Source organism: Amblyraja radiata, chromosome 41, assembly GCF_010909765.2.
Source record: "Amblyraja radiata isolate CabotCenter1 chromosome 41, sAmbRad1.1.pri, whole genome shotgun sequence".
NCBI classification, from domain to species: Eukaryota; Metazoa; Chordata; class Chondrichthyes; order Rajiformes; family Rajidae; genus Amblyraja; species Amblyraja radiata.
Window position 1 is genome coordinate 9,334,650 of NC_045996.1, and position 12,644 is coordinate 9,347,293.

At 49.3% G+C, this 12,644-nt stretch overlaps 1 protein-coding gene across 1 annotated transcript in view; it reads left to right on the forward strand.

Moving 5' to 3' along the window:
* Positions 1–11,180, forward strand: part of LOC116967767 (hepatocyte nuclear factor 3-beta-like) — a 31,079-nt gene extending 19,899 nt beyond the window's left edge. The window contains exon 2 of the mRNA XM_033014372.1: positions 6,306–11,180. Within this exon, the coding sequence (XP_032870263.1) occupies positions 6,306–7,460 (1,155 nt within the window). The 3' untranslated portion in view covers positions 7,461–11,180. The remainder of the gene's footprint in view (positions 1–6,305) is intronic.
* Positions 11,181–12,644: the final 1,464 nt, after the last annotated feature.

A 12,644-nucleotide genomic window follows, 5' to 3' on the forward strand; every position in this document is an offset into this window, starting at 1 on the left:
CCTTCTATAAATTGTCCCCAGTGTGTAGGGCAACAGGCAGTGAAGAAAGCTAATGGAATGTTGGCCTTCATAGCAAGAGGATTTCAGTATAGGAGTAAAGAGGTTCTTCTGCAGTTGTATAGAGCTCTGGTGAGACCACACCTGGAGTATTGTGTATTTTGGTCTCCTAATTTGAGGAAGGACATCCTTGTGATTGAGGCAGTGCAGCGTAGATTCACGAGATTGATCCCTGGGATGGCAGGACTGTCATATGAGGAGAGATTGAAAAGACTAGGCTTGTATTCACTGGAGTTTAGAAGGATGAGGGGTAATCTTATAGAAACATATAAAATTATAAAAGGACTGGACAAGGTAGATGCAGGAAAAATGTTCCCAATGTTGGGCGAGTCCAGAACCAGGGGCCACAGTATTAGAATAAAGGGGAGGCCATTTAAGACTTATGTGAGAAAAAACTTTTTCACCCAGAGAGTTGTGAATTTGTGAAATTCCCTGTCACAGAGGGCAGTGGAGGCCAAATCATTGGATGCATTTAAGAGAGAGTTAGATAGAGTTCTAGGGCCTGGTGGAATCAAGGGATGGGGAGAAGGCAGGCACGGGTTATTGATAGGGGACGATCAGCCATGATCACAATGAATGGCAGTGTTGGCTTGAAGGGCCGAATGGCCTCCTCCTGCACCTATTTTCTATGTTTCTAACTAGTGTACTGGTGATCGCTGGTCGGCGTGGACCACATGGGTTTTCTCCGGGTGCTCTGGTTTCTTCCCACATTCCAAAAACATGCAGATTTGTAGACATGCAGATTAATTGTCTTGGATTAATTGTCCCTGGGATGCAGGACTGAACTAGTGTAAGAGTGATCGCTGGTCAGCCTGGACTCGATGGGCCGAAGGGCCTGTTTACAAGCTGCAACTCTGAAGCTAAACTAATCGAAAACTATTGACATGATTTGAGAATTAAGGGACAGAAGTTTAGGGGGAACTTCTTTACTCAGAGAGTGGTAGCTGTGTGGAATGAGCTTCCAGTGGAAGTGGTGGAGGCAGGTTCGATTTTATCATTTAAAAATAAATTGGATAGGTATATGGACGGGAAAGGAATGGAGGGTTATGGTCTGAGTGCAGGTAGATGGGACTAGGGGAGAATAAGTGTTCGGCATGGACTAGAAGGGCCGAGATGGCCTGTTTCCGTGCTGTAATTGTTATATGGTTATTCATTAAATTAAAATGATTTTCTTCAAAAACGATTTGAAACACCAAACCACCGACACAATGTTAAAACCAAACAGCAGACAAGTAAAGAAACTGTGGACTGCTTGCGTGCATTCATGTGCAGTCGTTTCTCTGGCTGGATACACGCAAACAGAAGATTTTCACTGAACCTCAGCACAAGTGACATTAATAATCTAAACTATAGTTTCATGCAGCACGGAAACAGACCCTTAGCCCAATGTGTCCACGCCAACCAAATCCCCATCCACGCTAATCCCTTCCCCGCACTTGGTCCATATCCCTCTATTCCATTCCTATCCATGTACCTGCACTAGAGTTTAGTTCAGTTCAGTTCAGCTCAGTTTAGTGTGGTTCAGTTTAGTTTTGTATGTGTAAAGGGCCTGTCCCACTTTCCCGTATTCTCCCGAGTTTTTCCCTTGATTCAAACTCGCAGAATGTTCGTAACGAGTCTGTAGGAGTCCGTGGGTATAACCTAGCCGCTCGTTATACCAGCCGTAGGGACTCGGGGCATCAGGTAAGTCGGGGCGTTTTTTCCAGTCTGATAAAAAATGACCATGAGTAATAAAAATAGTCCCGAGCACCTACAGCTGGCATAACGAGCCACTACGATATATCCACGGACTCCTACGGACACGTTACGAACATTCGGCGAGTTTCAAAACTTGGGAGAATTCGTAAATAACTCGGGAAAGTGGGACAGGCCCTTAAGAAAGAACTGCAGGTGTTGGTTTAAATCGAAGGTGGACACAAAATGCTGGAGTAACTCAGTGGGACAGGTAGCATCTCTGGAAGGAATGGGTGACGTTTCGGTTCGAGACCCTTCTTCTTCTTCGGTTCGTCACCCATTCCTTCTCTCCAGAGATGCTGCCTGTCCCGCTGAGTTTCTCCAGCATTTTGTGTCTATCTTCAGTTTAGATTAGTTTAGTTTAGTTTAGTTCAGTGCTGTGAAAGGTTTTTTTGTTGCATGCTATCCAGTCAGCGGAAAGACTACAAACTTCATGCTGCTCTTTTGGAATGAATGGAGCCGCTGTATCGCCATGAAACTGACGCTGGCACAGCCTGCCTGGCACGTCTCCTCACCCATGTGCTGCCTGGCACTCTGTCGCTTGCCTGCAGGGCTCGGAGTTCATTCATGAACTCTCCCCGCACAGCTGACCCTGCAGTTACTGTCTGCTTAGTTCAACATTGCCGCCAGTCCCAGGGCACAACTGCCAAGGCACAATCTGGACCCTTGTGGCACTGGTCCTGTGCGCATGGCCTGGTGCCGACATGTAACAATCTGCTGCTCTGTGTTGCATCAGTCGCCGTGTCGGGTAAAGGATTCTCACCATGCTGCTACAAGTCAATTAGACCGTCAGCTCACGAGGGTGGCACGGTCTATCTTCAGGTTTGTTGAGAATATTGATCATGGCATGCGTTTCTTGCATTTGGAAATTACACACAAAACGCTGGAGTGTCTATTTTATCCAGGGGTGCGCCGGTTTCCTCCGACGTCCCAAAGACGAAGCGGGCTTGCGCAAATTGTCCCTAGCTTACAAAATTCTTAAGGGGTTGGACAGGCTAGATGCAGGAAGATTGTTCCAGATGTTGGGGAAGTCCAGAACTAGGGGGTCACAGTTTAAGGATAAGGGGGAAAGTCTTTTAGGACCGAGATGAGGAAAACATTTTCACACAGAGTGTGGTGAATCTCTGGAATTTTCTGCCACAGAAGGTAGTTGAGGCCACAGTTCATTGGCTATATTTAAGAGGGAGTTAGATGTGGCCCGTGTGGCAAAAGGGATCAGGGGGTATGGAGAGAAGGCAGGTACAGGATACTGAGTTGGATGATCAGCCATGATCATAGTGAAGGCTCGAAGGGCCGAATGGCCTACTCCTGCACCTATTTTCTATGTTTCTAGCGTGTAGGGAGTGGAGCGAAAGTGAATTCACACAGAGGGGCCAGTATGCACATGATGGACTGAAGGGCCTGTTGCTGTCTGATTCCTTTGACAAACTTCCTGAGAATGGCTGACGGACGACTCTATTTCTCAGACTACTGTCTGCCCCATCTGCGTCTCTCATCATTCTAACATGTCGTTGTGAATATTTATTTCCAGTGTAGATTGTGACCAGTCTGTCAAAGTGTCTGCTTAGGTAGACACAAAATGCTGGAGAAACTCAGCGCGTCTCCATCCAAAGCGTCGCCAATTTCTTCACTCCAAAGATGCTGGCTCACCCACTGAGTTTCTCCAGCATTTTGTGTCTACCTTCGATTTTACCAGCATCTGCAGTTCTTTCTTAAACAAAGTGTATGCTTAGTTTGGTGGTGAAGAGGTGTAGACAATAGACAATAGGTGCAGGAGTAGGCCATTCGGCCCTTCGAGCCAGCACCGCCATTCAATGTGATCATGGCTGATCATCCCCAATCAGTACCCCGTTCCTGCCTTCTCCCCCATATCCCCTGACTCCACTCTCTTCAAGAGCCCTATCTAGCTCTCTCTTGAAAGTATCCAAAGAACCGGCCTCCACCGCCCTCTGAGGCTGAGAACTCCACAGACTCACAACTCTGTGTGAGGTGTGTGTGTGTGTGTGTGTGTGCGTGTGTGCGTGTGTGTCTCTCTGTGTGTGTCTGTGTGTGTGTGTGTGTGTGTGTGTGTGTGTGTGTGTGTGTGTGTGTGTGTGTGTGCGTCTCTCTGTGTGTGTCTCTCTGTATGTCTGTGTCTGTGTGTGTCTGTGTGTTCTGTGTGTGTGTGTGTGTGTGTGTGTGTCTCTCTGTGTGTGTCTCTGTGTATGTCTGTCTGTGTGTGTGTGTGTGTGTGCATGTGTGTGTGTGTGTGTGCCTCTGTGTGTGTGTGTGTGTGTGTGTGTTTGTGTGTGTCTGTGTGTGTGTGTGTGCGTGTGTGTCCCTGTGTGTGTCTCTGTGTATGTCTGTGTCTGTGTGTGTGTGTGTGTGCCTGTGTGTGTGTGTGTCTGTGTGTGTGTGTGTGTGTGTGTGTGTGTGTGTGTGTGTGTGTGTGTGTGTGTGTGTGTTTGTGTCTGTATTTGCACACCTGTGTTTGTGTCTGCATGTGTATTTGTGTCTATGTGTGCACATGTCTGCATGCGTGAGTATGTTTGCATGTGTGTGTGCATGTGTGTGTGAATATAAGCTGCTCTGATAGTGTGCACAAGCTCAGATATAAAATAAAACCCATCTGCACACTTGTATTTTTTCCACAACCATACCTGATCGGGAAGCATACAAAGAATACATTTAGTCTGATACAGAGACATCGATCGAGAACAGAGGACACAGGCGGGAATACTAAGCAGATCATCCTGACCTGGTGTAGGTACTGGGTCAGCCTGGCCCTGCCCAACCCATACCCAAACATTCTAGTAGAGTAAGCAGCCAACCGACCCAAACCCCACACACGGAGTCTGATCTCACCAGGAAACCAGCGCCTAAGCATTCAGTGATACACAAAATGCTGGAGTAACTCAGCAGGTTGGGTAGCATAGAAACATAGAAAATAGGTGCAGGAGGAGGCCATTCGGCCCTTCGACCCAGCAACGCCATTCATTTCTGATCATGGCTGATCGCCCCCTATCAATAACCCGTGCCTGCCTTCTCCTCATATCCCTTGACTCCACTAGCCCCTAGAGCTCTATCTAATGCCCCTGTCCCACTTCGGAAACCTGAACGGAAACCTCGGGAGACTTTGCGCCCCACCCAAGGTTTCCGTGCGGTTCCAGGAGGTTGCAGGTGGTTGCCGGAGGTTGCAGATAGTGGAAGCAGGTAGGGAGACTGACAAACACCTCCGGGAACCGCACGGAAACCTTGGGTGGGGCACAAAGTCTCCAGAGGTTTCCGTTCAGGTTTCCTAAGTGGGACAGGGGCATTACTCTCTCTTAAATCCATCCAGTGACTTGGCCTCCACTGCCCTCTGTGGCAGGGAATTCCATAAATTCACAACTCTCTGGGTGAAAAAGTTTTTTCTCACCTCAGTCTTAAATAACCTCCCCTTTATTCTAAGACTGTGGCCCCTGGTTCTGGACTCGCCCAACATTGTGAACAGCATCTCTGAAGAACATGGATAGGTGACGCTTCGGGGCAGGACCTTCCTTCGGACTGATTGTAGTGGGAGAGGGGCGTATTCTATGCATTAACATCACTGAAATTCCACGACGAGTCACTGTTTAGTTCACAGATACAGCATGGAAACAGGCCCTTCGGCCCACCGAGCCAACGCCAACCCTCGAGTTCTATGTTCACCCACTTTCTCATCCACTCCCTACACCCGAGGGCAATTTACAGAGTTCGATGAACCTACACACCTCCATGTCTTTGGGATGTGGGAAGAAACCGGAGCACCCAGAGGAAACCCACACGATCACAGGGAGAACATGCAAACTCCACACAGACAGCAGGCGTAGTCAGGATCAAACTCGGGCCTCTGGCGCTGTGAGGCGGCAACTCTACCGCTGCGCCACTGTGCCGCTCTCAAAAGTAGACTATGGAGTAATGGTATCCACTTCTCAGAGAGTGGTCTCGGCAGTTATTTGTACCCGTTGTGTAGGAAGGAACTGCAGATGCTGGTTTAAACCAAAAATAAACACAATGAGCTGGATTAACTCAGCCGCGTTCGATCTTGACCACGGGTTTGTACTGAGTTTATACGCTCTCCCTGTGACCGCGTGGGTTTTCTCCGGGTGCTCCGGTTTCCTCCCACGCGTACAGTTTTGTAGGTTAATTGGCTTCTGTAAATTGTCCCTAGTGTGTAGAACTAGTGGACAGGTGATCGTTGGTCGGTGTGGGCCGAATGGCCTGTTTTTTTGCTGTCTATCTGAACTACCGTCGTTTATTATTATTTTTGTTTCTCATTATTATAGACATACAGAACCGAAACTGGCCCTTCGGCCCATCGAGTCCAGTCTTGGAGGGGTTGAGGCTCCTTGTGCTTGCGAAAATTGTCTTTGGTAGTGGGGGCGGGGGGGGCATTTTCAGATCACCTCCCTCGATTCGGGAGCTCCTGAGGTTGTGCTGCGGAGATTTAAGACCCCTCCCGGGTCTCACGTTTCGCTGATGTTTACCTACTATTTCTGTTCTTCTTCCCAAAGATCTACCCGGTGGTGACCAACATGAATCCCAGCCTTGGCTCGATGAACGGATACATGGGCATGAATTCCATGGGGTCTGTCGGCAACCTGTCGCCTGCCTCCCTCAACATGTCCTACACCAACCTCAGCCCGCCCCTCTCGGTGCTGCCCCCCACCATCGGCCAGCTCGCCAACGGGCAATCGTCGGTACAGTGCTCCATCAGTCCCGGCATCGGACCGCACGCTGGGCAGACCCCACCGATCAACTCCATCTCCTACCAGCCCATGAACCAGCACCTGGGCTCCTTGGCCTACTCACCGGGACTGAGCCGAGGGAAGGAGCCAAAACCCTATCGGAGGAACTTCAGCCATGCCAAGCCCCCTTACTCCTATATCTCCCTGATCACCATGGCCATCCAGCAAGCCCCCAGCAAGATGCTGACTCTCAACGAGATCTACCAGTGGATCATGGACCTCTTCCCCTACTACAGGGAGAACCAGCAGCGTTGGCAGAATTCCATCCGCCACTCTCTCTCCTTCAACGACTGCTTCGTCAAAGTGCCCCGCTCCCCGGACAAGCCGGGCAAGGGTTCCTACTGGGCACTGCACCCGGACTCGGGCAACATGTTCGAGAACGGCTGCTACCTGCGCCGCCAGAAGCGCTTCAAGTGCCAGAAGGAGAAGCTGGCGGCCCGCTCGGGCCTCGACCCCGGTGCCAAGGGGCTGGAGAACGTGCCCGAGGGCAAGGCCCCGAGCCCCGGCTCCGAGGACGCGGAGTCCAGCCGCTCGGACACCTCGCCGGGCTCGGACGAGCAGAGGACGCTGACCGAGCTGAGGTGCCAGCGGGTGGATCACCCAAACTCCACGGCCACCCCTTCCCCCCACAGCATGGGCCACCCGCTCCTGCCGTCCTCCATCCAGCACCTTCCCGACCTCCACAACGAGCTGAAGATGGACCCTCACTACAGCTTCAACCACCCCTTCTCAATCACCAACCTGATGTCCTCCGAGCAGTCTCACAAGATGGACCTCAAACTCTACGAGCAAACACTACCCTACAGTAACACGTACAACTCGCTGGTGGGCAAAACTGGCTACGACACGCCGGGGCCCATCAACGACTCGAGCTCCTACTACCAGGTGATGTACAACAGGTCGGTTCTCAACACTTCCTAACCACCGATCCCACATCAGACGGAATGAGAACTGCAGACCAGTACCCTGTATGGACTGTCCATAACATCTCAACCTCTCCGTGTTCACCAGGGACTCAACCGATGCCACCATTATTCAGCCATCCCCCACACCCCCATCCTGTCTATAGAAAGAGCCGGGAGCAGCAGTAGGCCACTCGGCCCCTCAAGCCTGTACCTGAATATCATCATGGTTGCCCTTCCCTTAGCCTCTTCTGCGCCACTTTTCCATAACTCTCATATCCTGACTTTTGCAAATATTTATCTATCTCCGCCTTAAATATATCTAATGGCTCAACCTCCGCCACCCCAGAGATTCCCTCGCCTTTGAGAAACATTTCTAACCCCCTCAGTTTTAAGTGTGCAATTAATGTTGGGCAAACGTCCAATGTCAAGCATCCTCATGTCCATGACTCTCCCAACAAGGAAGACATCCCAACATCTACCTCATCTCCAGCCCCCTTACAGTCTTACATGCTTGAGTAAGGTCTGCAGAGTTGATTAGAGGTCATGGAATCTTACAGCATTCACACGGGTTCATTGGCGCCTTGAGTTTACACGTGGCACGGCTGGTAGAGCCTCTACCTCCCAGCGCCAGAGGCCCAGGTTCGATCCTGGCTACAGATGTTGTCTGTGACTATATGGGTTTCATCTGGGTGCTCCGGTTTCCTCTCACGCTCCAAGGACCGACAGATTTATAGGTCAACTGCCTTTGGTAAGTTGTAAAATTGTCCCTAGAGTGTAGGAAAGTGCGCGTTTGTGTGATGATCGCTGGTCGGCACGGACTCGGTGGGCCGAAGGATCTAGTTCCATGCTGTATCTCTAAAGTCCAAAGACGGCTGTGGAGACCAAATCTTTGGTCTTTTTAAAGGCGGAGATTTACACATTTTTGATTAGTACAGGTGTCAAAAGTTATGGGGAGAAGGCAAGAGAGTGGGGTTGAAGGGGAAGATAGATCAGCCAGGATTGAATGGTGGAGTAGACTCGATGGGCCGAATAGCCTAATTCTGCTCCTATGACATGAACTTATGAACACACCTGAAGGGTTTCTTGCTGATAAATCACAGAGGTTTTTGAATGTTGATTTTCAGGAGCATTGCTATTGTTTGGGGCCCTTGGGTAGGTGCTGAGATTCAGTTTGACACGCAATTCCTATTGAAGTGCCTGTGGCTGGAGGTTTGAGTGCACTTTGCTTATGCTTATCATATAGTGCAATACTTCATTCACAAGCGAAGGATAACATTCCCATTGTCCCCGGAACAATGTCCCCTGAAACAGTAGGCCCAGAATCACTCTGAATCTGTGGAATTGCATCCCAATAATAGTCAGCGTTCCGGAAATTGTATTTTTGTAATATTTAACATACCCAGAACCCGTGTCCCAGCCTCAGTTGGCAGCACAGGACCGTATCATAGCAACGGTCAATGTTCCCGGAAATGAGCCTCACAGATATATCTTACAACTGAACCTCAGTATCAGACAGTCTCCCTGGATCTGTACCCCTAGCAATTTTACATCTGTTTCTCAGCCACAGAAGGCATTCCCGGATCTGTACTCAAGGAACAGTCACCAAGTATGGAACTCTATCCTAATATCTGTTGGCAGCATTGGAACCGGATCCTGGCAACAGGCAGCACCTCAGGAACTGTATCCTGGCAATAGCTTAGGAACTGTAACCTAGCGACAATCACCATCCCTGGAACTGTATTCTGGTAATAGTCAGTATCTTTGGAACTGTATCTTAGCAACGGCAGCCATCTTGGGATCTGTATCCCCGGCAACAGTCGGCAACCCTGGAAGTGTATCCTGGCAACAGTTGCCATCTTAGGAACTGTATCCCTAGCAACAGTCGGCATCCCTGGAACTGGAACCTGGCAACAGTTGCCATCTTAGGAACTGTATCCCAGCAACAGTCGGCATCCCTGGAACTTTAACCTGGCAACAGCTGCCATCTTAGGAATTGTACCCTAGCAACAGTCGGCATCCCTGGAATTGTAACCTGGCAACAGCTGCCATCTTAGGAATTGTACCCTAACAACAGTCGGCATCCCTGGAACTGTAACCTGGTAACAGGCCGCACCTTAGAAACTGTATCTTAGCAACGGCAGCCATCTTGGGATCCGCATCCTAGCAACAGGGAGATCCTCAGGAACTGTATCCTGACAACAGTCGGCATCTCTGGAGCTGAGCGCAGCAACAAGGATGGACTCCAGGAGAGGCGGAGGTTGGATGGGAAATGGAGGGTGGTCGCGGGGGACCCAATAACATATATATTTAAAATGCATTTCAACTGAGAGAGACTGAGAAGGGGCAGGACCACCATGTGTTAAAATGAGTTCTTTTATCTTCTCTGCAGTTTGAAGCATAGGATAGTCAGGATTTTTTTACCTTTTGGTAATTGGTTTATGAGGTGAATGTAGATATTGTCCTTTGGCCTAAATGTGTAAAACAGATAAAATTTAATTTTATTAAGAATATTGTAAATCGTTACAGATTGAAGTTGGGTTCTGGAGATTAGTTTCTGTATTTAATGTGCTTTTAGCAATGTTTTTTCTTTGTATTTTTAATGTATCTTAGAATAGCTTGTTGAACGTCTTATTTAATTACACATTGAGAGAGAAGGGAAGGAGACCTCAGTGATAACCTCCCGAGCAACCTCCCTCTGAACAGACTTTACACCGCATGCACTTTAACTGGGGCTAATGGCACGAGCCTAAATATGAAGGCAAATGTGATCTGGGGGCATCCAAACTGGCCTAATACCACAGGCACTCGTACTGTGCCTTGTACCACAGGCCTGTAACTGGGCCTTGTACCACAGGCACTGTAACTTTGCATAGTACCGCAGGTCTGTAATCGGGCCTAGTACCGCAGGCCTAATGCCACAGGCCTGTAACTGGGCCCAATGTCACAGACCTAATGTCACAGGCCTGTAACTGGGCATGGTACCACAGGTTTGTAACCAAGCCTAGTGCCACTGGCATTGTAACTAGACCTAGTACCACAAGCCTAAAACTGGGCCTAGTGACACAGGCCTCTAACCGGCCTGGTGCCATAGGCCTGTAAATGGGCCCACTGTCACAGGCCTGTAACCAGACCTAAGGCCACTGGCACTGTAACTAGACCAAGTTCCACAAACCTAAAGCTGGGCCTAGTGCCACAGGCCTCTAACCGGGCCTTGAGTCAGCGGCTGGTAACCGGACCTAATGCCACAGGCCTGTAATCGGGCCTAGCGCCAGAAGCTTATAATCAGGCCTAGTGCCATAGGCTTATAACTGGGCCTAGTGTCACAGGCCAATAACCAGGCCTGGTGCCACAGGCCTGTAACCGGGCCTAGAAACAGTCCTCAGTGTCCCATGCACCAGGGACCAGCTGGTTGCAGTCCCGGTACTCTGAGCAGATACTGTAGTTACCAGAGCAGTAACCAGGCGGTCTGCTTGCTGTTTGGTGAGCTGGCTTCTGTGTAGGTGTTGGTGATGCCAGCGCAGAAGGAGCGGCAGCAGATGCAGGCCTCGTGCCCATTTTCCCCGCGCGGTGCCCATTCTTTAAGAGGGCCCAGGTTGCTTAATCCCCCGCTCCTTCCCTGGGTGAGGATGAAGAAGTACATCAGTCGGGAGCTCTCTCAGTCAGACCATGCTTCCGACCGACTCTTTGTTAAATTTGTGATGACAATTATATTAAAAAAATGAAATTATTTTCAGTACCACTGTCTCAGTCGCTTGTTTTCACTTCACAACACAGAACACGGAATTCCAAAGACGTACGTTTATAGGTTAATTGGCTTTGGTAAAAATTGTAAATTGTCCCTAGTGTGTAGGATAGTGCTAGTGTCCGGGGATCGCTGGTCGGCGCGGACCCGGTGGGCCCAAGGGGCCTCTTTCCATGCTGTATCTCTAAACTAAACTAAACATAAGTCTGAAGAAGGGTCTCGACCCAAATCGTCACCCATTCCTTCTCTCCGGAGATGCTGCCTGTCCCGCTGAGTTACTCCAGCTTTTTGTGTCTATCTGAACTAAGCATAAGATAGACACAAAAAGCTGGAGTAAACCTTTCTTCAGACTTGAAAGGTTTTGACCCGAAACGTTGCCTATTTCCTTCGCTCCATAGATGCTGCCTCACCCGCTGAGTTTCTCCACCATTTTTGTCTACCTTCGATTTTCCAGCATCTGCAGTTCCTTCTTAACCATATTTACCACCCGATGGATTTGTGTTGACACTTTCAGGAAGCCATGGCCTTGGACCCCAAGATCTGTATCTCAATGCTGGCAGGCTCTTGCAAACATTGGCATGAGGGTCTTTACACCCACAGAGGTTACACAGACCATCTACAGGTTAAGAGCACACAGGTTTCGAGCACCCTGACCTGTAAACAAACTTCCGCAACGTTATCAGTTTCAAAAGTCCTACGTACGTACGCATGTTTGTTCCTAAGAATGACAACATTGATTTCTGGATCTCTGTAAAAAGCCTGGGATGGCTGTATTGCGATTCTAAATGAGGGAGAGAGACAGAGAGCGGGGGAGGGGGGGGGGGAGGGGGAGATGGAGAGAGAGAGGGGGAGAGGGACAGATGGTGATAGAGAGATTGGGAGTAGGAAGTACAGATGGAAAATTAGTCAGATAGACATTCAGGATGGAGAGAATCAGATAGAGATGTGGGTGAGAGAAAAAGGAAGGGAGAGAAAGAGACAGGGAAAAAATGGACACAAAAAGCTGGAGTAACTCAGCGGGCCAGACGACATCTCTGGAGGACATGGACAGGTGACGTTTCTGAAGACGAGTCTTGACCCGAAATGTCACCTATTCCTTTTCTCCAGAGGATGCTGTCAGACCCGCTGAGCTACTCCAGCACTCTGTCTCTATCGATCGACGGTCAGGGTGATGTTGTAGCTGGTTGCTAACGAGAGTCGGACAGGAAGATTAATCCTCCCTCATTAGCCCAGTGTGGCAGACAAACTGCTAACTTCCTCCTGATTGATTGAAACATGATCTGTTTGTTGATCAAATCTACGGGTTAATGAATAAACTGTATCCAGGATATCAGTCAAACGTCACGGTTAAAATGCAGGAGGTTTAAATGTCAGGATCACTGTGGGTGAGTCACAGATGAGATAGAGCTGCCCATTTTCCCATTAACTGTGACCCTTGTGAAATCCAGGTTTATATAA